At 42.4% G+C, this 27,403-nt stretch overlaps 1 protein-coding gene across 3 annotated transcripts in view; it reads right to left on the reverse strand.

The window, feature by feature from the left end:
• Positions 1-322: 322 nt before the first annotated feature.
• Positions 323-27,403, reverse strand: part of LOC310861094 (oxysterol-binding protein-related protein 3-like) — a 46,836-nt gene continuing 19,755 nt past the window's right edge. For all 3 annotated transcript variants that reach the window (XM_083768393.1, XM_083768394.1, XM_083768395.1), the window contains exons 6-22: positions 23,042-23,194; positions 20,960-21,053; positions 20,283-20,386; positions 17,324-17,413; positions 16,179-16,356; positions 15,531-15,655; positions 15,218-15,337; positions 14,050-14,143; positions 11,655-11,896; positions 10,482-10,619; positions 9,362-9,425; positions 8,851-8,929; positions 7,724-7,868; positions 6,458-6,602; positions 5,234-5,360; positions 2,710-2,832; positions 323-1,637 (exon numbers count right to left, since the gene is read on the reverse strand). In XM_083768393.1, the coding sequence (XP_083624519.1) occupies positions 1,541-1,637; positions 2,710-2,832; positions 5,234-5,360; positions 6,458-6,602; positions 7,724-7,868; positions 8,851-8,929; positions 9,362-9,425; positions 10,482-10,619; positions 11,655-11,896; positions 14,050-14,143; positions 15,218-15,337; positions 15,531-15,655; positions 16,179-16,356; positions 17,324-17,413; positions 20,283-20,386; positions 20,960-21,053; positions 23,042-23,194 (2,118 nt within the window). In that variant the 3' untranslated portion in view covers positions 323-1,540. The remainder of the gene's footprint in view (positions 1,638-2,709; positions 2,833-5,233; positions 5,361-6,457; positions 6,603-7,723; positions 7,869-8,850; positions 8,930-9,361; positions 9,426-10,481; positions 10,620-11,654; positions 11,897-14,049; positions 14,144-15,217; positions 15,338-15,530; positions 15,656-16,178; positions 16,357-17,323; positions 17,414-20,282; positions 20,387-20,959; positions 21,054-23,041; positions 23,195-27,403) is intronic.

Genomic DNA, 27,403 nt, shown 5'->3' on the forward strand with positions numbered 1-27,403 from the left:
TTCAAATTGACATGTTTGTTCAGTTTGACCCACCAGTTTTGGAGATATGGCTTATAGAGTACCGGTAATGTCTTGCAGAAAACAGCGAGTTGAGAAAACTGGCTATTACACCTAGCTACAGCCTACATGGTTAAGCATTTATATTTACATGTCGATTTCAGCTCTGACATTTATTTTAGACATGCCCTAGACTAGTATGTGAAGAGTCTGCCTGTGCCATTAACTCATTTTGGATAAAAAAAAAAAAAAAAAAAAAGCCTCAAATCTAGTCTCATATTTGTGCATGTACAAATACAAATGAACACCACAGCTTTCATCCATTGTACTTTATTGTCTATGTTTAGACAGGACAGATTTATAATGACATACTTATTGCTTATGCTTGTTATTATTTACTATGACAGTATAATGAATGAGAAAGAGAAGGCATTTTACTCAAGAGTCACAATTACATCTGATCAGCCGGTTCAATCTTGAGGTCAATCAACAACAAACAACAAAAAAACACGAAAAAAGTTAGTTTGACCTTTAGAAGAGTTCCCTCTTAAATGATCACTGCGATCTGTCTTTCCTTCCCCCCCAAAAAATGACACTGAAGTCAGACATTGTTGCGAGATGTGTGTAAATGCATCCACATTTAGGCTCTCTCTGGAGAGTGTTTCTATGTTGCATAACTGCTAGGGCAGTTCTTTGAGCATAGTGCTCTGTTGCAAGGCACTTTGATTGGTCAATGCTGGAATGCAGCAAAACGCAATTGTATATAAATATAAGGTCATGGAATTAGTAGTCTCGCGTTGACAAGACTGTAGGAAGCTCTATCACGAGTAAATGTATCCTAATATAAATAAAAAATCACCTAAGCATATATAGCTTGTTGCTTAGCAGAAAAGTAAAAAAAAAAAAGTAAAGATATTTTAAAATATATTTCCGTGAACGGAAATGGAAGCTTCCTTACTCGGATTTCGGGAGGTGTAGTTCCAGACATAATATGTAGCATTCGGAAAATCGTGGAATAGTTGTCTGGCTATACGCGAGACTATGGAATTAGTAGTAGTCTGTGTGTGCATGTGCATGGAGTGGGTGGCGTACCCTAAAATATAAGACATGACAACATAAATATGTACCACCCTGTCCACGAATTCTGAGGGGGTAACTATTCAGAAACCCAGTGGAACCCACTTCCTTCCTCCAGAGTCAGCATAATGTGTTTAGGCCGCCTTTAGTCACCCATCAAAGCGCAAAAGTCACCAGAGCCTTCCTGCCCCGCTCTCTAGGTACAAGATTGTCTTTAAAAACAGCAAATACAGTGAAAAGCCCCACCACCTTCTTCAGCACATCGTACCCGTCCAGCAAACTAGAAAGAGGAAGTGGGGGAAGTCATTTTTTTGGTCCGGGGGCACCCTGACACAGGGCGAAGCGTAGAAGCCATGTCAGATGGTCTCAGGTCAGCTCTACACACCCAACCACTGCATGCATACATACAGCAGTATAGAGGGAGGTCGGTTTTAAGCTGACCTCAAACCACTTTGGTTTAAAAAGGTCACCACAGCACAGGGAAATCCGTTTGGCTGAAGCCGGGCTCCCTGCGCTGTTCCCAATATGCGTGGTTGCTGATCCACATGTCATCTTTGTCCTTCCTGTGAAACAGAACAGAATAGCACTTTATGGGATACGTATTGCTAGTTGACAGGCCAAATGTGGTTTTATTGAAAGGCAATGGAAGGCTAAAAAGATGGTAAGGAAGCAACAGGTGTCATTTCCAATGTTATTTTGCCTTGGTTCAGTGCAAGTCTGTTTTATTAATCTGATTTTTGCTTTTCACTTGATACCGTTTCATAGAGACAATACAATCACGATATTTATACCAAATGAAAACTGCCCCCCCCCCCCCTCACACACACACACACACACGTACATGCATTTTCACATACAGCCTGTACTACAGAAGGCTGTCAGCCAGCTGCCTCTGTGTGGTACCATCGCTGTGGTACACTTACAGTATGTGATTAAGTCACTGAAGTGGAAAAAATGTCATGTCTTCAACAATAATGAATGCAACATGCTAGAAACCATTTTTTCTTTATTTCTTTTGGTAGAGAGGAGACCTGTAGCTTTAATTAGCGTGCCCTGGGCATGGAAAGAGTAAAAAAAGAAAAAAAACACAAGACAGCTGATGGCCTCGTGCATCGACAAGCGCACCATAGAGGGCGGAATAGGTCATCACATGAACCTAAACAAGCGCTCCTGGGCTCAACACATTACATGGAAACAAACACACAGTCTAACGCCAGGGCTCCACTGGGCGCGTCTGCATCGCGTCTGCGTCGCGTCTCCGTCAGCGTCGGGAATGTTCCCTTTTAATCAATGGAGGGTGGCTCCACTGCCCGCGTTGCGTTGCGTTGTGCTGCGTTCGGTGACAAAAAAATTGCCCCGGTTCGTTTTTTGACGCACGCACGCGTTGACAGCAACATAAAAGAATGTTGTTGACGCGCAGTTTTCAAATGCCCGCGGTGCAGCACCTCTAGCGTGACGTTGACGTTGTCATGACACGAGCAGGACGCGACGGAGACGCGACGCGCCCAGTGGAGCCCTGGCGTTACACAAACCCAGCACGCACACGCACACGCACACACGCACACACACACACACACACACACACACACACACACACACACACACACACACACACACACACACACAGTTGCGTACTTGAAGAAGCGTGGCTGGTGCGTCAAGTTGTTGTCCTGGAGAACTTTCCTCCTCTCTCTCTGGAGCTGCTCTATTCTCTGTTTCTGTTCCTCGGCCCCGTCCACGTTACCCTCCTCCAACAATCTGCACATGAGAGAGGAGAGAGAAAAACAGAGTTTTTACTCATTAGCTAAAACTGCAGGGCAGTGTTGATTTCGACGACTAAAACCAAGACTAAATATACTGACAATTTCGACAACAAATAAAAACGACACTAAAATGTTACAGGAACGGACAAGAGATCCAGTATAATGCAAGTTATTTTACACGTGGTTGCGTGCTGAAACTAGCTATTTTTGTAGTGTAAAAAGTCATTACGACGGCAACTGTAGATTTAGTTGACTACATTTTTATGATATTTAATCGACTAAAACTAGACTAACACTTAAACATCCCAGGTGACTAAAACGAAAGGAAAACTATTCAAGAGACTTGAATGACTAAAACTAAATCAAAATTTGCTGAGAAACTATTGCATTGAGGAAGTCTGACTCTGGATATGTACAGTATGTGCGTGTGTGTGTGTGTGTGTGTGTGTGTGTGTGTGTGTGTGTGTGTGTGTGTGTGTGTGTGTGTGTGTGTGTGTGTGTGTGTGTGTGTACTGTGTGTGCATGTGTGCGTGCGGGATGCGTCACTCTGTCCACAAAGATTCAATCCACAAGACATGCTGCTCTAACTCAATCTCTGAATTATGGTGCTACGTCAAGGTCATCAATGAATGGACCTACAGTATCTTGTCCTTGTCCTTGACCTTGTCCTGTTTACTTATGTCATTTGCTTCAACTTTGTGGGTATATATATCATCTGTCCTAAGCCAGTACAATTTACAATTTAGGAATGTAGGGCAGTGGTGGCCTAAGGGTTAGAGGAGCGCCCTTGTTGCTGAAAGGTTGCCATCAGTCTAACAGTAGAATATATCTAATCTGTACATTGGCTGCGGTTACATGAGGGCTTTTTCATTCAGAATGAAAACTTCAGAATGAATGAATTCAGAAGTACGTTTTTTGCTGCGTGTTTACATGGGAAATGGACATTCCGAATGAGTGTTTACATGGACAATACTTTTAAATCCCATTATTTCATTCCACATCAGGTTTGGCGCTGGGAAGGCTTCTGATTGGATAGGGGGCGGGGCGGATATGTTTAGGTATTTCTTAAATCCGAATGAGTGTTTACATGAGTCCACAATTGTTTCAATAGGATTTAAAAATGGAATAAACCGGTCAGTTACATCAGATCTAAGTTTAAATCAGATTGGCCATTTTCATTCCGATTTAAGTTTTTGTACATGACAACTTTTAATAGGATTTAACTTTTATTCTGAATGAAAAGGGGATTTAACTGTCCATGTAAACGTAGCCATTGAAAGGTCCACAATGACCTAGCATCTGTCTACACACCATGCTATTTTAGCCTGCAAGGTCATCGAGGCTGGGGCAAGTGCTACGGCTACGGGCTAAAGTGGAGTCTGAAGAGATTCAGATTACGGCAGAGGATTAGAAGTGAGTTAACTAAAACCAACGAAAAAACGAAAAAAATTAAAAAACATTTCCGTTAACTGAACTAAATAAAAACTAGAAAAGGGAAAGAAAGACGATAACTAAACTGAAACTATATTGTGTGTCGACAAAACTAACTAAAACAAACTGAAATGATAGACAAAATGCCCTTAGTTTCCGTATTTATCAATTTATTCATAAACTTAATCTGTAACTGAATATTTTTTTTTTTTTGAATGCTATCGTTTTCTTGAGTTTGTATTACACAATACTTACTCTGGCCCTTTTCAATCCTGCACCTGACGAATAAAAAATAAACTAAAACTTTGTCACAAAAGTTAAAAATTAAACTCTGAAAACGAACTAAAACTAACTGAATTAGAAAAAAAAAAGAAGTCAAAACAAACGAAAACTAAACTCCAAAACTATTATAACCTTGGTCCAGGCCTTGGACCATTTTATTTTACAATAAAACCCCTTTGATTGATTGTTATGATCTGTGTGCATTTTGGTGCTACCGTCTCCACTAACATCCTGACCCGTATCCTGCACTGCTGACTTAAATGTGAATTCTATCTATTCTGTCTTATTTTCCTTTGACACTGCTGACAGAATAACACCGAATGGAGATGGAAACCCGTAATCCTGTGGTAGTGAAATGGGCAGTGGTAGAAAGTACATTTACTTACAATTTTGAGGCAATTGTACTTTGTCAAATATGTCTAACATAATATGAGTATGTCAAATTTTCAGTACTTTTACTTTGACTCCACTACATTTCAGAGACAAATATTCTACTTTTACTCCATTACAATTATTTGAAAACTTTAGTTACCAATAGATTTAGATTATTATTACGTTAACCACTTCAGCCCTATGTACATTTCGACCATTTGAAATAGCCGATCTACAAGCTCACAATGCACAAAACATTCAAGTACTTATTTCCACCACCGGTGAGTGACGTGGAGAATAATGGCACTGACCTCTGGTCCAGCCTGAAGCGTGTGTCTGTAGGGGGCAGCAGAGCTCTCTCTGCAGCGTCCAACTCATTCAGCTCCACCGCAAACTGAGTGAAACCGTAGTACGACAGCTGGTCCTCTGGCATGGCGTCTACGCACACACACAGTCACACACACACACACACACACACACACACACACACACACACACACAGTCACACACACACACACACACACACACACACACACACAGTCACACACGCACACAATTTCACAATTTAGGCATTTGGCAGATGCTCTTATCCAGAGATTGATTTACAAGTGTAAGATCATAGTTAACGCTCGACACAGGAGTTGCAAATAATTCATACACCGTTGGTAAACTGGCCTACTTGGAACGATGCAAGTTGGAAATGCATGTCCCACCCAGTTATTATTGTCTGTGTCCCTTTTATGCCCATATTATATGGAGTTCTTTGTCAGGCATGCCCAAATATGGAGTCTACAGTATGTATGTGATGTCAGAACAGACCAAAGCTCCAAATATGGAGATATCCAGAGCCCCCGGTGCAGAGGCTTTTGTGCTGGTTCTGGAGTAACCGGACTATCTGACTAGACTTGACGCCGGGGAACTGCACTCCCTGTGGGGGCGTGTCAAATTTGTCATTATGTCAAATGTGGGGCGAACGGTTCTCGAGTTACGCCGGATTTACAGATTACAGACATACAGAGGACGTGGCGCATTTATAGAGACAGACACATCCACGCAGCACGTGAACCTATACACGTGCACACACGCACGCATGCACACACGCACGCACGCACACAGCAAGGTTATAATAGTTTTTTTTCTTTTCATTATAGTTTAGTTTTAGTTAGTTTTGACATATTTTTTTCTAATTCGGTTAGTTTTAGTTAGTTTTTATAGCGGGTTTGCTAGTTTTTATTTTGGTGAAAATGCTTAGTTTTAGTTTTTTTTCGTACTTTGGTCTATTTGTGGGTTAGGGTTAGCGTGGCTACATGCTGCCGTGCGGTGCTGAAAACTGCCGTAAAACTTGTTGGAGAAATGAGGAAATTAATCGAATGAATTTAAAAGGGATTATATTATAAATATCCGAAAGGCATATATAAATTTGATAAAAACTAAAACTAAGGGTATTTTGTCTATCATTTCAGTTAGTTTTGAGGACACACAATACAGTTTCAGTTTAGTTATCGTTTTTAGTTTTTAGTTTTCGTTAAACTTACTTGGTCTCCAGATGCAGGTGGCAGAGGGTGGGTCCCCTTGGTAGACGCCCTCGTGCCACTTCCCAAAGACGGAGTGCAAAACCTTCCCCTGTTTGTCTGTGACCACGCCCTCGATCTCATTCACGGAGGAGCTCCACGATCTGGCCTGAAAACAAAAACACAAACATCTCTATTCAAAGTGTCAAGACACCAATAACAACAACTTACTTACTTCTACTTTTTAGTAGCTCATTAAGGGTGGATTCAAATAGTAAAGAACACAGACAGGTCTTTTCAGTAGGCGGTTATATTATTGAGCCATTAATACAATCTCAAGCAGCTGTGATGTGCCATAGGGATTCTAGTTAACAAACTTTTTTTTTATACATATTTGATCACATATTGATTCGGGTGGCATTACAGTACCATCCACCAAAGGTGTACTAAACAAATCCAGGAGTAAGTAAGCCATACAGGCATATTTAAGTGTACTCATCCGTGTACATATTTCTAGTCAAGTCAAGTAGGCTCAGATGCTTTAGAGACAGATGCTTTAACAGTAGATCGTATGAACTTCCACTCAGAGCCCAGATTCTAGATTTTGAAAACTGGGTTATTGTCCACAAGATGGTGCTGTTTGACTAAAGAATCGCCAATGCATTACACAGATAGTTACACTTTGTCTTATAATGAAGAAACAAGAAACAAGACAAATAGGGGTGCAACATTAAATCAAAATAATCAATTTAAACGATTATACAAATTTAAAAAAGAAATATGCCTATTGCAAAAATAGGGGACAACTTTATGACGTACATAAGCTAATTCCACAATTTTTGCACTAAACCGTCATACAACGGTTTTGTATAAAAGTATAAAACAGGGTTTTTTAAAACAGACTAATCAATTTAGTCCATTATGATGATTTTTTTTTCACATATATATGATGATACAATTATTCACAAACGTAATCGATATAGAATACTGGCTAAGAAAATAAACGAATAATTGCAGCCATGGATCACCATGGATTAACCCATTTTGGGGAGGGAACCCCTTTTGGTGTTAGCATCATGTTATGCTTCAGCTATTGAAAAATAGCAGATCTACAAGCTCATAGCGCGCCACCGAGTGGCGCGCTACGAGCTTGTAGGTCTGCTATTTTTGAAAAATCAAAGAACGACTGACATAGAAACATAGCTTTTTCAGAAAACTGTCAGGATTTAGAAGACATTTTTGGAATCTGATCTCAGGTCAAAATGGGTTAAATGAGGCAATCTTCCTGACCTTGACGAAGGTGACTTTACACTGGCAGGTGTCATCGTTCACGTTCCTGATGGACATCTCTCCATAGTGTTCTATCCATCGCTGGCCACTCAGGATGTTGTGAATACATGACGTGACTTTGTTCCACTCATAGTGGTCCCCGAACCTGCAGCGCATGGCACACACACACACACATTTTAGCACTTTATTTTAATCCGCAAATTACAATTCATGTTACAGGGAAACAAATATAACGGGGTTGACAGTTCATTGGGCACCTAAAGGCTCATACATACTCCAGTTTTTGGTTATCACCGTTTTAGGTGATAGCTTATCACCTAAAACGGTGATAAGAGTTGAGGCCATCATACTCGCGGTGATGTCCTTAAGGATTGACCCCGCCTCCCTGTGGTTTACCCAACTTCTAGACCAATCAGTGAACGGGGTGAAAAGACTTGTCTGATAGTAAAAACAGAGAGATGGGTCTGTGTCCGCGGTGATAGCTGATCATCACGATCGCGACTGACGTAATGGTGTAGTTTTCCAACCATTTAAAAACTAAGCTATCACCAAAAACTGGAGTACCGTATGTATGAGCCTTAAGGATACACATGGCAACTTCTCCTCCACACAGACAAACCGCCTGGAACAGCCGAAACAGAGCAGTATTTGCGGCAAGTTGTTTGGCTTTGCTCTCTTTGTCATGCCAGCTATTGTTCGGCCACTCGTGGTCCGTTTATCGCACATGGCCCCAGGCTTCCGAATATCAGTATGGAGAATCTACATCGATACCCAAGGGTTGTTACGGTTCCAAGTAACGGTTGGTACTTAGAATGTTTATCTTGGAATGCCTGGTCCATGTACAAGTCAAAGACACAGCCCAACACAATCAGGACCTCCTTGTGTTGGGACTGGTCACTGGTGTCAACTAAAACATCACACACACACACACACACACACACACACACACACTCCTGTGTCGCTCAATAAACGATCATGAGATCAAAAAAATGTGTACACTGACTCTGAACATGGAAGTGGGCACAATTGTACACGCATACACGCACCGCCCGACCAAAACACAGGCAGCGACACACATACACACATGCTTACAGACACACAATAACACAGTTATATGAAGGACCTACGCAGGTAGTGTGACATGGGTAGTTCCCATAGGAACTATCTCCATGGATTTCCCCCAGAATTTATTCTTCCACCGGACATCTGAGAGAGAGAGAGAGAGAGAGAGAGAGAGAGAGAGAGAGACGGAAGACAAAGAGAGGATAGACGAGAGTTAACTGAATATAAAAATAAAATATAAATGCCATATAATGCCATCTAAAAATGTATTCTTTCCAGGGTAAGGGCCGATTCATACTCCTATTTTAGAGCGGAATAAAAGTCGGTTCGGCGCTGTAGAGCCTACAATGTGATGTCATTTGAGGTTCGGGGGGGGGGGGGGGGGGGGGGTACCGTGCTAAAGTCGGCTCTTCGGTGCTACTGAAAATTCTGACGAGCCGAAATCATTTCGGCACTACAGCGCCGAAACAGCGGTAAAATAGGAGTATGAATCGGCCCTAACGATTCAAAAGTTGAATCTTTTGAAAATCAGAGGGAGAAAACATATTGTAGTTTATCACATCTTGTCGTGCCAACCTTGCCAAAAGCTGAAGTCCTTCGAATCAGCGTGACACGCCGACACTGGAGGGTGATGGCTCACCTGAGGGAGAGAGCAGAGATGACGTTCTCTGTATGTACCTTCACAGTAAAAAAATTAAAAAATAAAAATAAATAACCGATTAACCCATTTTGGACTGAGGTCGATTAAAAAAAAGACTTCAAAATCCTACATTTCTTCTGAAAAACCCATGTTTCTATATGTCAGCGGTGCTCAACCTTTTTCATGTCAAGGACCCCCAGAATTATCTCTATTGGGACCTCAAAATATGTAGTTCCAGGGACCCCCCAGAAGCCAATATTCTAGTTAAAAATGTTCGCTCTGAAATATATATTCAAAGATTTGCACCACATTTTCACGACTTTTCAAAAATAGCAGACCTACAAGCTCGTAGCGCGCCACTCGGTGGCGCGCTATGAGCTTGTAGATCTGCTATTTTTCAATAGCTAAAGCATGACATAATGCTAACGCCAAAAGGGGTTCCCACCCAAAATGGGTTAAGGGTGTCGCCACAGCAAATCATCTGCCTCCATCTCATCCCCATGTCCTCTGACAGCGAGTCATCTGCCTCCATCTCACCCCCATGTCCTCTGCCTCCTCTTCTCTCTCTTTGGTATGACCCGGCCGGGGATTGAACCCCAACCTCCAAGTCTCAGGGCGGACACTCTAACCACAAGGCCACTGAGCTGGTAACGTATAACATAATGCTTAGTTAAGTCCAGATCTGGTCTTGCTCCCCCCTTCTTACATAATCAGGTTTACTCCTCCCTATCTTGGGGGCAAAGCACTGCTGGTCATTCCAATGTGCCGCTAGAAAACTTAAAGAAGGTGACCGTGTGTTTGCAATCGGAGCTCAGACACTTTGGAATGCCCTATAGCCAAGGACACGAGTGAGGCTTGCCAAGTCTGTGCCCTTTATGAAGCTGCTTTCAACCCACAGCCATCTTAGCTTCAATGCATTTTTTTTCATTATTTCTTGCTCCTATAGAGCGTCGCAGTCCCGAGACCAGAAGATAAATCCCCGTTCACATGGAAAACCCAATTTCCTTTACAGGAGCGTCGTATTTGCGTACCGAGTGCCGACTGAGGGGTTCATACCTGTTCCGCTATGAACCTGAAGCCCTTGTCGGCTCTGTCGCACTCGTAGGTCTCTCCCAGGACAGGGTTGAAGGGTTTGCTTCCAGCTCGGAAGTAGCTGGACGCATACGCGGAAACTGCAAATGTCGCCACGTACACCTGTGGAAGTCAGGGGAAGTTAGGGTGTTCTTTAGGTAAAGCACTGGGAGATTGTGTGTGTGTGTGTGTGTGTGTGTGTGTGTGTGTGTGTGTGTGTGTGTGTGTGTGACATACAATGAGTGCACACTGTAGTGCTTAACTACATGGTGTGACGTATGTGTTTGTGCATGAAACACAGGCATGTGTGCACACACATATGTCAACAACACGTACAGTAAATGTGCACTGTTCATGTCCAATTCCTCACACAGCAAGGCATGACTCAAGCACTGTGTGCGCGTGTGTGTGTGTGTGTGTGTGTGTGTGTGTGTGTGTGTATGTGTGTGTGGACCCTGACGGGTAAATTTGGTTTCATTTTACACTCTCAAGAGTTTAATTATTGTTAACCCATTTTGACCTGATTCAAAAAATGTCTTCTACATCCTGACAGTTTACTGAAAAAGCTATGTTTCTATGTCAGTAGTTCTTCAATTTCTTTCAAAAATAGCAGACCTACAAGCTCGTAGCGCGCCACTCGGTGGCGCGCTACGAGCTACGAGCTACGAGTTTTTCAATAGCTAAAGCATAACTTAATGCTAACACCAAAAAGGGGTTAAATACCTGCATTAGGCTACTTAATTTTACAAGAAGTCTACACATTTATGTAAAATAACGTTTGCATTATTATCTCTCCTATAGTACCTAAATGTCATCAAAATGGTGGTCCCGTGGCTCAAATAATGGGCCTCAATATGATTTAAACCACTGGCTTACGCGAAGTCCCTCCTCACCTAGCCTCGGAAACACAGATGTTTTTATTTCCATGGAGGAAAAAAAAGTCTGGGTCCGAGTCCACTTCAATTCGGCATAGAGTAGCGCAAACGTTGCTCACTCTCTGCTGATTTCTGATCGTCTGCACCTTTGTTAAATTGACGCACACACACTCCTCTCTCTCCCTGTCAAGTAATTAGTCTCATGTCGCGCAGTTGCGCATAGTTTAGGGAGCTGCCTATGCCATAAAAAGCATATAGGTGAGTTCCAGGCTACTATCCTCACCATGCGCTGGTAGGGGTCGTGTGTCCGGTTGGCCGTGTCCAGCAGCTCGCTGTACTCCAGCTCCTCGCACAGCCTCTGCAGTGTGTTGAGCGGCTCGTTGAGCTGCACGGGCATGGACACCTTGGAGAGGTCCTTGCCGATGTTGTTCCGCAGGATGTTCCAGAGGCTCACGCCGCCCATGCTGGGAGCCGGAGCGGGCAGGGCGGAGCGCCGGCGCTGCCTAGCGCTAGCGCTACTGCTGACTGGAGTGGAGTGGAGTGGAGGGAGGTTAAAATTCAAGGACGAAAGGAAGAGTAAGAGAGAGAAGGACTTTCTGTGTGGAGTTTGCATGTTCTCCCCATGTCCCCTAGGGTAGGTGTTGTTGTTTTATAATGTCATTTATATTGTATGCCGTTATAATGTTTGAAAGGCTTTATTTCTTTAAGATTTAAGGACTCCTATATCAAAAGGCCTCCTTGATTAGAAGAGGTCACTGTGACATTGTGGCCTAGTTAAGGCAGGTGTGTGAGTTTAGATGATTGCACTCACTGGATAGTAATCAGCTGTGCTGGCTTAGGTACCCTCACAAAAAACATGCAGTAATCCTGGTCACTAAACTGCCTCCCCCTGGCCAGCTGGGGGGCGCCTGATGGAGGGGAAAGGAACTGGTTGGAATAACGTGTTCCTTCCACGCGCTACGTCCAACCAGGGAAACTCCCCCCTGTCAGGTGTAAAGGAGCAACTTGGACACTCGGGCATAAAGGAAGCATGAGTTCAAGTCCGTTGCTCTCCCCATGTCCCCCATATATGGGGACTAGGTTGGTGGAGGGTTTGTAGAGCCCAGGATCACATTAGATGATTGACACAGGGGTGAAAAATGGGTTTGTGGGATAAAAAAACTGACAGGCCAGTCAATCTAAGGTTTGAACCGAAAGAAATCGCAATAGTAAATGGTTTGAGGTTTTTTTTTTTAGGGTCATCCGAATAGCATATTAAAAATTGTCAATGAAATAATTAATGGATCATGGTAAATTCAGGGGTTGAAGGTTGGGGTATACCATTAACATCCTATATAAGGCAACATTTTCACATTTTCATTATGCTTTAAGTAGCATGTGACATGTCACACTAGGGGGTTGTCATGATTCTGAACCCATTCCAAGCATTAGTTTTGCACGAAAAACACTCCCACTTGCCCAAATGTCCTCACATCTGTGATGACGGCTAGGGCCGTTTTTAGCCCAAGGAGTTTTTCGTGCAAATCTAATGCTTGCAATGGATTCAGACCTGGCCTATAACCCTACATCCTACGTTTCTGGAAAAACTTCAAATTATTTATTTATTTAAATCATGTTGCTATATATATATCTTTGTTGTCGTGTAGAAACAAAACCGTTTATTTTCTATTCTTATTTCTAAAAACGATTTAAAATAGTGAAAATGGCCGATCTACAAGCAGTGAAAATGGCCGATCTACAAGAGCACGTTTCATGTGCTTCTAGATTGGCTATTTACCCTACTTTTGTGCGACACGTTTGTATGATTTGAAGTAGGGCTTAAATTTACAACGAAAAGAAAAAAATAACATACAGTACAAATTTGAAACTTGGGAGATACAAGGCTGACCGTGACAATATCTAGTAAATACTAAAAGGATCGCGGATTGAAAGGTCGACTAAAACTATGACAAATGTTCGTCGACTACCTTTTTTCACTGACGAAAACTGAACGGAAACTAAATGAAAGCTAAGCTATGATGACTAAAACTGAGACTAATTATATTTGACAATTTCGTCAACAGTTAAAAACTAGACTAAAAATGTTAGGAAGGGACTAGCCTGAGCTAACGTGTTAGGTTTCTGGTCTAGAGGGGCGGGTCGCGGCTGAGATTTGCGCACGCCCTGCTTGGATCTCATCGATCTGTCCGTCACCCCCGGCCCCTCCTCTCCCCCCTAGTGCAGCGCTACGTCACATAATTTGGAGCGACGCCCACCCGGAAGGGTTGACTCCCACTTTTAGACCAGAGCGGCCAATGCGTTCCTCCAGGCTTTCAATTTTTGCACCAACAAAAATGAAAGCCTGGTACCGAGGCTAGGAAGGGACTAGTGGACAAGAGATCCAGTATAAGTAAAAGACACAAGTCATTTTTTTACGCTTGGTTGCAGATCTACAAGCTCACAACACGTCGCGCTGCGATGCGTTGCGAGGATGTAGATCTGCTATTTTCAGCAAGTATAAAATCAGCCATTACGACGGCATCAAGGCCCGCCAAAACACATTTTAGTCGACTAATGATATTTGGTTGGGTGGCTAAAATGTGACTAAAACTAAATGAAAACGATTCAAGAGACTATTATGACTAAAACTACAAATGCAAATTTGTTTTTTTTGCTCTTTGAAAGCGGCAGCAGCGTACCCGAGCCGTGCCTCTCGCTGCCTCCCTCGTTGACGTATGTATCCATGGAGACGGTGTCGCTGATGTCACTGATGTAGGAGTCATCGTCTGACATCTGGATCAAAAGACACAAAATGTCAGCCCAAAAGGACAGCCGGAAAGGAAAGCCAACAACTTCACCCTTTTTGCTAAAATAAATATATATATCTCTGCCGTCGGGAGGAACCGTCATAACTCCATAATGTTCATCTTTCAGGAAATAAAGAAAACCGTATATTTTTAAAACAAAACAATACAGCCTCATCAAAGTTGGTGGTCAATAACTTTATATATTGCCAATTACTTCCATGAGAGGGGGAGAGGTGGTGGAGTTAGTTGCTTTAGCGGACATTTTGAGGGTCCAATGGAGTTAAGAGGTTTGTCCAAAGCACTTTTTACTACTTTCCAGTGGTTCAATATTTTCGAAACAACACACAGACGTGAAGGGTGCTCAATAGGACTGATTTATGCCAACAAAATAACCCCCCCCCCCCAACCCCCCGCGACATGAAAAGGCATTATAATGGTGGTGCTATGGTTTTATTTTAAATATATTAAGTATATAGCTATAGTATATAGTTTTAACTTTTTTTTCCTTTTAATGTATTATTTTGTATTTTTATTGTCATGTTATTCGAAATGAACATTCATTCATTCATTCATTCATTCACATAAAAATATAAATAAATTATTGCAAAATGGAAAATGGAAATGAAGAGTTTACAATAGCATAAACTTTGATTATATCTGGTATTCATTCAAGTATTCATTTATGACATATTTTCTCTATTATAAACCCATTCTGGGCGGGAACCCCTTTTTGGTGTTTTAAACATTATGTTATAATTTAGCTATTGAAAATTAGCAGATCTAAAAGCTCATAGAAAAGCTCTACGAGCTTGTAGGTCTGACATTTTTGAAAAATCGTAAAAATGTGTCGCAAAAGTGTTTTTAACTCAGGTCTAAATGAGGTTAAGGTTATTTTTGCAGTCAGTTTGTACTGGGGGCGGGGCGGGGGGGGATCAAAGCAAAAACGTTGAGAACCCCCTGATCTAACAAACATAAATGAAGTTCAACAAGAGGGGGGGGGGGTATGTATATACTGTATATCATCGAGCATTGGAATGCGAGTTATCTGTAATATCTGTACCTCAGAGGAAGACGACGAGAGGAGGTACTCTTGCGCGTCGAAGAACTCCGACAGAGAATCGGACGCCTTGCTGTCATTGGACGCCTGGTGCACGAGGGAGCGGGAACCATCCGGGAGATCCTTTAATTGGTTGACGGCGGGAGACAGAGAGAAAGCGGGCCGGAGTGTGAGTGCCAATGGTCGTCATTCACATGTTCCATGAGTGGGGGCGTATATGGGAAACGCACACAGACACCACCAGGCAGAAATGTGCGCACACACACACACACGTACACCTACTGTACCTGCACACAGGTACAGTACACACACTTACCGAGGCATAGGCGTTCTTCAGGCAGATCACCTGCGGAGGCGACGGTGCCTGCAGGTCGACGGTGTGTCTCAACCTGTCTCTCTCCGCCGACAGCGAGCTGAAGGCAGACTTCAGCGTGGCGTGAACTGGAGATACAGACAAAACGAGTTAACCCATTTAGGCCTGACATCGAAATAAAAAAAAGTCTTCTGAATCCTGACAGTTTTCTGAAATACCTATATTTTCTAGGCCTATATCACTCAATATTTCATGTCAAGGACTCCAAAGATTATATGTAATTGGCCTCCGATATGTTGTTCCAGGGGCACCCCCAGAAGCAAATATTTGAGTTAAAATCGGTCGCTCTGAAAGAATATTCCAAGGTTTGTGCCCCATTTTCACGATTTTTCAAAAATAGCAGACCTACAAGCTCGTATCTACGATCTTGTAGATCTGCTATTTTTAAATAGCTAAATTATAACATAATGTTTAAAACAAAAGGGGTTCCCGTCCTGAATGGGTTAAACCGTGAAAGTCAGGCCTGTAATGGCCTAGAAATGTCTTAAGAAAAAATTGCTACCCTCCATACGGAGCTGCTATGTTTCCTTTGAGAAACAACGCATTACACAGCCGGGAGGACACACATGGTAGAGAGAAGAAGGGACTCACCGTTGTTGGCCAGCCTGCAGAAGTCCTCCTGCAGGTGGTTTGCGTCCGTGGGCGAGTCCGGGGACAGGGGGCCGGCCTCCTGGCTGCTGCTGCTGCCGCTGCAGGGATCCACTGAGATGTGGAGGTTTGGGTGGGAGGCGTGGCGACGTGGGGAGTCAGAGGAGATACAACTCGGGACCTGGGAGAGAGAGAGAGAGAGAGCACGTGGATTAAAAGCTGAATAAAATCTAACAACTGAAACATCGTGCCCCACACACACACACTACTAGTACAATATATAAATTGTAAAGTTTTTGTCATATTATTCCTGCCGTTACATACTGCAAGTCAGGTGAAGAAATCACAGACTGAGGCTTTAAACTGTTTGTTTCTATATGAACTACCGGTATCTGAGACCATAGGGGAAGATAGTTATGGGAAGATGTTTCTGCACATAATTTTGACATAAGTTTGACCACTTGAAATGCTCAAATCGAAAAATAAGCCAAATTTGCCTGTTCTACAAGCTTGACGAATAGACTACTTTGGCTTATTCTCTTATGTCTAAATTGAATCTCCGGAATCCAAATGACTTATCGTTTGATAAAAAGATTATTCTGATGTGAGAACAGCAGACCAGCCGGTCGGTACATGCATGACTGACAGGCTATGTGTGGGTGTGTGCATATTCATATTACGTGCAATCGTGCATGACTGTGACTGTGTGTGTGTGTGTGTGTGTGTGTGTGTGTGTGTGTGTGTGTGACTGTGTGACTGTGTGACTGTGTGCGTGCCATAGAGTTATATATCTATAGAGAAGACACCCGAGTTCTCCTCCCATCCACTTGCATTAAGTTGCTCAAAAGCGCATGAGGCGGATTCACTCCTCCTTCCTGGTAGGAACAGTGTGCATTCTGGGATTGATTGGTTACAAACACATGAACGCGCTGCCGTTGACTATCATTGTGCCGTTTGTGCGCATTCACGTATGAAACATTCGTTCACGTGTCATGGCCCCAATCACATGAACGTGCGCAATGATAGTCAACGGAGCAGCGCTGGCTCGAGCTGCACTACCAAATCCGGCCACTATGTCCATTTCGCCTCAGGGTTTCCTCTGGGTGCCTTCTCTAGAAATATATACTCTAAGGTGCGTGCGTGCGTACCTGAAGAGTAGTTTTGGAATCTTTGCCACTGTTTTTGGAGCGCCATTTCCTCGGTCTCTTCTCCTTCTTGGGGATGTCAAAGTTACCTGCCTGGATCAGCCAAAAGGGGGGAGTTAAGAAGAGGAACTCTACTCTGTATGGAATAATGCTTACATTAAATCTCCTTTATGTCACAGCAACTGTGCTCACGTAAATACAGTATATCCAGGGTGATTGTGTGCGCTGAGCCCATGCATGCATGTGTGTGTGCGTGCGTGCGTGTGAGTCTGAGAGATGGAAAGAGAGCATGCGGTTGATACAAAAAAAAACATGTCATGACAGAGGCCGTCTCTCCCCTTGAATGTGGGTGGTAAAGGCTGATTTTAGCAGTCACACCTAGTCTGAGTCAAACTAATTGGGGCTCAAACCTACAGCAGGTGCGAGTAAATGCATCCATCCCCACCACAGGATACGAGCGGACGGAGTGGAGTGGGAGGCGCGCAGCGGGGCCAGGTTTTGAATTGAGCGTGGAGCTGATTTTAAAATGGGTCAGAGCGGCTTTGGAGCGAGGACTTCTCCTCCGCTCCAAGCCGATCCGGTCGTGGGCTGCGACTGCGGCTGCGGCTGCCACATGTTTGAGCATGCCCGGGCGGTCACGCCACGGACAGACACACAGAGACACGCGTGTTTTTCAGATCGACACGCAAGCAAAATACTATTGTTTTTTCAGCCTTAGCCACACCCCCAGCATGGAGAGGGTTTTAGATGTGAGTGAGTCCGGGGGAAATAAAGTATAGGTTGGACCGACGACCTACATTCCAATTCCTCACATTCCTTGCCTAAGCACTCGCTCACGCCTCCCGCATGTGGGAGTGGGGACACTTTCACTTTCACTGTTCTTTTTTCACCTAGACATCATCATTGATGTACATTGTTTAGTCTTGCAATGCCATTGGTCATGATATTTGCATATAAATACCCCCCACAGAGGCACAAATTTACACTACTTCAAAATCTCTGGACATAGTGCAATTTTTCATCAAAATTGACCTATGACCTTTAATCTTTAACCCTGATAAAAGTAACTAAAATGCATGTACCGGTAATACATATATTTGTGTGATCATTAGAATGTCTAGAACATGTATTATGTATTATTGTGAAAGATATCCACCAAATATTATATTATTCATGTATTATTATTATTATTTTAAATGTGCATAATGTTTCATAACTTTTTTTTACATATATTTTTAACATAAGTCCTAGTAGTACAAGGTAGTAGTAAGGTTGAAATCTCTTTTTTTGCAAGTAGAAATATATCCGGGTCTTACAGGGTTAAACCCACACTACCAGATCCATACTACCAGAGACATTATTTTCCAGTCCAAACAGGAAAGTGGATCCATTTTCTGTATGCATCCATACTGTAGATCAGGGCCGGGGTGCCCAAAAGATCTACCAGTAGATCACAATGGCTGTGCAGGTAGATCACATGACATGCCCATAAAGAATATTTAATTTAAATCTAAAAACAATTTTTGTCATGAATAGAGGGTATGTGCGCGTGACATCATCATCAAACCAGGAAGTTATGCAGGAACGCCTACTGAGTGGCAAAAAACTACTTTCTGGCCTTGACAGCCCAGACATCCACACAGAGAATTCCTATCTGATCGCATTAAACAACATTAAACAATGTTAAACTCACTTTGCATGTTGCTTTGCCACTCGATGTGCCATCCACTTTAAGCATGTGCATACCCTCTGTTAAGTTGACTTGATTGATTGACTGACATAAAAAAGGGCCTGTCAGCTCAAACCCATAATGCAATACTTTGTTTTCAAGAGCGTTGCTGCGCACAAATGTCGGTGGATTACAAATAAAAAATAAAATAAAAAGATCTACCTATTCCATTTCAGCAATGGTATTGTGTTTTCGGTGGGTAGATCTCGTTGAGCTGGTCATTTTGAAAGTAACTCTCAAGTCAAAAGAAGTGTGGGCACCCCTGCTGTAATGTAGATGGGACTCTTGCTAGAAACATGCCCTGGAATGTCACCCATGCATGCATCTACCACTATGTTCAAGAATAAGAATAATTGTAAATGTGTGTTGATGCGTCGTTATCGTGCGAGAGTTATCAGACAGTCCAATAAACAGGCTGTAAACATAAGTCATGGAATCATAGGATCTGGCATATTTTAATGATTGCCCGGGATACTTATCCCAAAATGAATGGTCATGTGATATGCATATGAACAGCAAAAGACAGAGATGAAAGCAAATACGACCCGTTTACATCACAAATCAAATTCGATCATATCAGTCCGTTGGTCGGGGGGGGGGGGGGCGCCCCTTGAGGTCGTCTGTCCTGGCGAACTCTGACGTGTCTCTATTTCTTCAGACACTATATAGAAGTCTTTCTGTTCTCTCTGTGACCTTGCTTGAGCACAGCTAGGGTGCACACTCTTATAAGTAATGGTAACTGCTTAACCCATTTTGGGGCGGGAACCCCTTTTGGTGTTTTAAGAATTAGGCCTATGTTATACTTTAGCTATTGAAAAATAGCAGATCTACAAGCTCATAGCGCGCCACCGAGTGGCGCGCTACGAGCTTGTAGGTCTGCTATTTTTGAAAAGTCGTGAAAATGTGGCCGCAAATCTTTGAATATTCTTTCAGAGTTTCAGTTTTTAACTCAAATCTTTGCTTCTGGAGAGGTCCCCTGGAACAACATATTTTCAGATGGGGGTCGGCGGCATATTACATTATAATTCTTGGGATCCTTGACATGAAATATTGAGAACCACTGATATAGAAACATGAGGTTTTTCAGGAAAAAAAAGGCATTTTTAAAATGTCGACATCAGGCATAAATTGGTTAAAAGGTCTACTTTATCCCAACAGTGTGTGTGTGTGTGTGTGTGTGTGTGTGTGTGTGTCTGTCCATGTGTGCATGTTTGTGTGTGTGTGTGTATATACCTGCAATGCACTGATGGCAGGGGCGGAGTATGTTCTGTGAAGCACTTCCATGCTCCTGAGCAGCAAGTTGAGTTCCAGGAGGTAAGACTCACATTCCTCCAAGTCTGACAGACAGACAGACAGACAGACAGTGAGAAACAGAAGCTTTAGAAGCTTAAAAAAAAAGATCTAAAAATACAAACATAAATCAAACAGCGTGACACTGACACAGATAAGAGACCCGCAATGCTTTGCAAGACAGACGCTCCCTTGAGAAAAGAATAATGTGAGCAGTCAGCAGGGTGAAGTAATGGATAAAAATAGCAACTAATAATATTCATAAACGGATTTAAATAGAAAGATTCTAATAATAAAGTAATGAAACAGTGCAGGGATGCACCGATATGGAAATTATTGGCCGAAACCGATACCAATGTTTAAAATACCAATTTAGCTGATACCGACACTGTATGTTTATTTAGTTTTTTGTTGTTTTTATTTCCCCCTTTTCTGCCAGAGAAACGAATACAATACAATACAAGTAATCCATTTTCAGAATCTACAACTTGGTAGGCTGCAGATAACCAACACACACCGACGTAGCCAACGCAAGATGTATGCTTATCTCAACAACAGATAAATATCGTTACAACGGGTGCGTCTGTATAACAGCGGTGACAGCAGTAAGAGAGACCAACCTCTGCAGCATTTGTTCATGTCCTCTGAGGAGTGGAGCCAGGCACTGACCTTAGCCTGCTGTGCTACGGACGCCTGCTTTGTGAGAGTAGCCCTCTGACAGAGAGAGACAGACAGACAGACAGAGAGAACGTGAGTGACATGCCTAAACAGAGAGACGGTGTTGATTTTGATGGCAACATTTTTATTTTAGTTTTAGTCATAGTAGGGCTGTATTTTGCGTGTCTTAAGTACCAGGTCTTATTCCCTAACTTGAGTAAACTAAAGACCTGGAGGCGTGATCAATGCCATTTGGCTATTCTGAGTGGCCAAAGAGCAAAATACAGCCCATAGTCTCTTGGATAGTTTCATTTAGTTTTAGTCACCTGGAATGTTTTAGTGTTAGTCTAGTTTTAGTCGATTATTTTTGTCGATTATCTCGTAATGATTGATTTTACATTTGCTGAAAATAGCCGATATGTAGATCTGCTGTCCACTAGTCCCTTCCTAACATTTTAGTGAAATTTTGTATTTGTTGAAATTGTCAATATATTCAGTCTTAGTTTTAGTCATCATAGCTTAGTTTCAATTTAGTTTGTCAGTGAAAAAAGGTAGTTGACAAACATTTTTTGTCATAGTATTAGTCGACGAAATCAACACTGCAGAGAGAGAGAGAGAACCTATGTTGACTGGTCTAGATTTGGTCCCTACACCAGTCACCAAATAATTTCCCTGAAAATAGCTTATAATAATAATAAACGTAATTTATAAAGCGATTTTCTAAACACGGTTACTAAGTTGGAGACGAGAGATAGCTTTCTGCTGAGCCCAGATAGCTTATCCACGACTGCAAGCTATCGGCAATTTCCGGCAACTGTACACAGATTGTATTTTCACAGAATGTTCGCATTAACGATAATTATGCCCCAGAATAGGAACACTAGGGTTCACGTGATGAAATTATCTTCCTGGCTTATTTGAAATTCACAAGCACCTTCCCGAATGTATTAATTCCAGCACCTGTACAATAGTTGTAAAATCCTCAGTGTCAATATAACTCTCGATAGGGAAAAGATTTTAACCAAAGTCACTGAAGTAATTAATGGCGAATTCCATGCTAGAGGGCTTTCTTACCTTTCTTTGTAGTCGTTACGTCCCCACCAAAGAGGTCCAGGTGGGGTGTTGTGCTAATTTGCTTATTTCCATCTAAATAAGTAGTAGTGTGCCGCTTGGGATATTATTTACATTATGAAGAGAGGATATATACAACAAAAAAATGTGAGCGATGGAAATAAGCGAATTAGCACAACACCCCATAGCCCCATTCAATTCAATGCAATTAATTTAGGGCTTATGGTAGGGGAAATAGCCAATAAGGAGCTTTTGCACAAAATAACACCTGGACCTCTTTGGTGGGGACGTAACAACTACAAAGAAAGGTAAGAAAGCCTGGAATTCTCCTTTAAAGCGGGTCATGTTTGCATGTTTGGAATCAATAAATTAAAAAAATCTGCATTTGGCAACACAATCAGTGCCGGAAGTGCTTCAAAATAGGAGCTCTGGGGTGCCGGAGTTGTCTGAGCGCTTTTACTCTGAAAGCCATGACCCGGAAACAATCTACTAAAAAAAAGTTGACTTTACATTGCTAGCTTACATTGCGATCATTTTAATTTATACGATATATGATCCAAAAAGCGTTCATATTTTGCGGGAGAGACGGATGAGGAGCAGAAATGAAGCGCCAGCATATCGATCCGTTCATCACCACAGAGAGCGCCCTGGATTAGGAGAGACGAGTCATTCTTTCCGCCGCGCTAACATGTGAGTCAACGGTAAGCTAATATGAGCCCAGAGCGTAGCATACGGCAGCCGAAAGGCGAACGGGCAAAAAAACAAAAAAAAAGGAAAACTTCTGAATAGTCTTATCTCGCCCCGGTGTCATTGAGGATGCCCTAGAACGTCCTCAGACGTCTTTAGTACGCGTCGGTGGAGGTCCTTATGACGCTTCTAGACGTCCTATATGTACAGATTGTGTTTAAGTGAAGGTGGGGGGTGGGGGGGGGGGGTTGTGGCCCCCGGGGGCCGCCAGTTGGATGCAGCATTACCTTCCACGGGGCGTCGTTGGCGGCGGGCGAGGAGGTGGCGTGTGGGTGGAACAGGTTCCTCTCCGCGGGGTCCCTGGCGATCTCGTTCTGGCGGAACACGCGGTGATGTCGCAGCTTGGACACCCACTCGTCAAACAGCTCCACAGACTTCACCTGGCGACAAGGAACAAAAGACAAGATGGTTACAGCCCATGTACTGTGTTAGGCCTATGTTATACTTTAGCTATTGAAAAATAGCAGACCTACAAGCTCGTACGAGCTTGTAGGTCTGCTATTTTTGAAAAGTCGCGAAAATGTGCCTCAAATCTTTGAATATTCTTTCAGAGTTTCAGTTTTTAACTCAAATCTTTGCTTCTGGAGAGGTCCCCTGGAACAACATATTTTCAGGTGGGTGGTCGGCGGCATATCACATATAATATTGAGAACCACTGATATAGAAACATGAGGTTTTTCAGAAAAAAAGGCATTTTAAAAAGACATTTTAAAGAAATTCAGGCCTAAATGGGTTAAAAGGTCTACTTTATCCCAACAGTGTGTGGGTGTGTCTGTCCATGTGTGCATGTGTGTGTGTGTGTGTGTGTGTGTGTGTGTGTGTGTGTGTGTGTGTGTGTGTGTGTGTTGCCGTCTGTGTGTGTGTGCGCACGTGTACAGTCAACCGTACGGATGTTTACTTTATTTCCCTCAGGGAATATAATAAAGTCTGTGAGCTGTTGTGCTTTCAGTTCCTGCTGCATACCTCGTAAAACGAGTGGTATAATTTGAGTTCCCGAGGCCTTTCGGTCAGCTCAAACCAGTCTGGCCATTCATTCTCCTCCTTCGACCTCTGACCACAGGCCTTTTATGGCTCATTAAATGTTTTCTTTCTCGGACCAGTCTCTGTAAACTCTAGGTCACGGGTGCACCAAAAGGTATAGATCGCAATCTACCAGTAGATTACAAAGGCTGTGTGCAGCTAGACCACATCAAGGAAGAGAAAGTACATCCGCAAACTAGTTTGTAGAGCTCCGAGACTTACTAAATAATAAATATCTATATTATATTTGCCTGATGAAGGATCTAGCAGGTCGAAACGTTGCAATTTGTTGCCTCTAAATAAAGTGAGTCTCGCCGATCTACAAACATCAAGAAAGACATCAAGAAAGGCCTGTCGGCTCACTTCACGGTCTACAATAATAGGCAAAACCACAACGTAATACTTTATTTTCAAGAGTGAGGCGCATTACAAAGTTATATTAGAAAAGAACTACCGATTAAAAAGGTTCACCAGTTATTTCTCATTCCAAGTGTGTTTGTGTAGTGAATCACTATTCCAAAGCCCATTTTCAAAGTATTTCCCGCAATGGAATAATACGTTTTTGGGTTGGTAGATCTGTGTTGAGCTGGTCATTTTAGTTCTCAAGTCAAAACAGTGTGGGCACACCTGCTCTAGCAGGGCAAATAAGCCAGACGTTGGCAAATTTGTTTTTGCCAACGGCTGATTCGCGTCTGGCTTAATTAGCCAGGCTACACCTGTTCTAGGTTGTGAGTCAAAGACCCAGTAGATCAGCAGTTACAGAATTACTCAGACCAGCCCGCATTCAAAGTCACTTAACCCATTCTGACCTGAGATCAGATTCTAAAAGTGTCTTCTACATCATCCTGACAGTTTTCTGAAAAAGCTATGTTTCTATGTCAGTGGTTCTTCGATTTTTCAAAAATAGCAGACCTACAAGCTCATAGCTATGAGCTTGTAGATCTGCTATTTTTCAATAGCTAAAGCATGACATAATGCTAACACCAAAAGGGGTTAAATCAGCTTTCTTCTTCACCGTTTGAACTACGGATGACTGTCTCTTGCCCAACTGTCTACAGGCCGAATGGATTGAGTTTCTGCGATGTGAATGGGCTGATTAGACATTTGCGTTGGTGCAGTTGGACAGGCGTACCTAATGGGAGTGGCTGGTGGATGTACGCACGCACCAGCCACCGTGTTAGCTAGCAAAAATGTTAACTAACGCGAGAACAAACTATGAAAAAAATGTAACGTGTTAATTCAAATTAAAACTACGCTTGTGTGGAAAAAACAAGCACAAAACTGACATTTTAAATATCGGCTTTAAAAGTTATATAGAAATAGTATCATTATGTATACATTGATAGCATATTGAGCATAATTTTGTTTTTCTTTTAGTCATTCTATTGATTGGTGAACTTGCACATGACCTTTGAACTCTGTTCTCTATTTAATCATACGATTACGTGTGGTCCCCACTATTATATCCAGTTATCTTTTTATTTGTGTATTTTACTACTTTTAATGGTGCATCATCCCTCTGTTGATACTACTGTGTGTTCTGGTTGCACTAAACGAAATTTCATTGTATGTTTCATACAGTGACAAATAAAGATCTTATCTTATTCATGTTTTGGGGTGTTTTTTTCCCTTTTTTCTCCAGATGCAGTTAATGTCCAAATCCCAGCCATAACTGTAGAACACTTAAACCCTGTGCTTAGATGGACATGTGGTGGTTATTTCGGATGATGTGGCCAAGAAGGATGTTCCCTCTTGGTATATTTTGCAAACACATGTTTCATTCTTTTGGCTGAACTTCAACGCATGTCTGATGGTCAATGCAGCTGTTGAGAGCGAAGTTAGCAATGTCACAGCAATGAATTCATTTGTATAGCACTTTTCCTGAGAAAAAGAAACAGGAAGGCTTCTGTATGTATGGGTGTATTTAAAATAGTTTTCTGTTTGGTGTCAATGACCACCATTTGTGTTAAATATGTTGAGACTCCATGTTTTTGCTTGGGCACAGAATATACAGTGTCAGTTGAGTATGGCAAGGTGTAGCAGCTGACATGTCTTGGCACAATGGTCAAAATCCTTATTTGCTTATTAAAATTTAAATAAATTTTGTCCGTTGGGAAGGCTTGGTTATGCAATACCCGCTGCGCCCGTTGTCATAGTACTGATGGATTAAAGCAAAACTAAAAACACACGACTGAAAGAATTTTATTAGGTATAAGTCATAAAATATGCGATTCATGAAAGGACACCCCATACTACACACATTGGGCTTAAGTACCAGGTCTTATTACTTAACTTAAGACCTGGAGGCGTGGTCAATGCTCTTTGGCCACTCAAGAAGAATAGCCAAATGGCATTGATCACGCCTCCAGGTCTTAAGTTAAGTAATGAGACCTGGTACTTAAGACACGCAAAATACAGCCCTGTGTCATAAGCAATTAGCACAATGTGTAGAATTATTGTGCTTCGGTAACCATACAGCCAACTGAACCAAACAGTTGAAGACATTGCAGATTGATGCTAAAGTCGGCCATATGAGCCCTGACAAAAAAAAGGATATAAAGGATATAATCAAGGACATTTTTTCCAAATGTTTTTTTTTTGCTTTCGCCTTTATTTTATTTTAATTTTTTTATGGAGGGACAGACAGTAGGCTGACAGGAAATGGGGAGAGAGATGGGGGGAAGACATGCAGTAAAGGCCGTCGGGATCGGGAGTCGAACCCGCGGCCACACTGCCAGACCGGATCACCAGCCAAGGTGCCTGGACCGCTGAGCCACGGCCCAGGCCATCAAGGACATTTTGTATTTTAAATCACAATGGCAGACACCAGAGGGTTAACCTTTTGCTTTTATGAAATATCTGAAATCATTAGGATTTTTCTGGAAGATCGAACATGCATTCATATTGCTAGTTTGACCACTTCAAAACACTCCAGTCTTTAACCCATTTTGTCCTGAGATCAGATTCTAAAAATGTCTTCTACATCCTGACGGTTTTCTGAAAAAGCTATGTTTCTATGTCAGTCGTTCTTCGATTTTTCCAAAATAGCAGACCTACAAGCTCGTAGCGCGCCACTCGGTGGCGCGCTATGAGCTTGTAGATCTGCTATTTTTCAATAGTTAACACCAAAAGGGGTTCCCGCCCAAAATGTGTTACAAATAACCAAAAATAGCCAATCCACAAGCTTACAACACGTTGCAGAGCGACGTTTTCGCCTAATTTCGGTACATGGCATGCTTTCATAGAAAACAAGCAGACTTATTGGAATCCAAATGATTGAAATCAGTCATGGTGAATGAGAACTTTAATCCATGAGTACTTAGTATAGGTACCCATTGGGGTACCGGCTGAGACATGGACCCTCACAGAATACAACAGGGAAAAGCCCTGGATGGAGTCTACACAAGAACGCTACGAATGGCACTATAGGTGTCATATGGAACGACCGCACCAGAAATATGGACCTCTATGGGGACCTATACCACGGGTCACAGACAGAGTCAGAGAGACAAGGATGAGGCTGGCAGGGCACTGCGTCAGGCTCCCAGAACTTGAGGCAAGTAAATTGA

The sequence above is a fragment of the Protomyctophum parallelum genome (assembly GCF_964188405.1).
Source record: "Protomyctophum parallelum genome assembly, chromosome: 1".
Taxonomy (NCBI): Eukaryota; Metazoa; Chordata; class Actinopteri; order Myctophiformes; family Myctophidae; genus Protomyctophum; species Protomyctophum parallelum.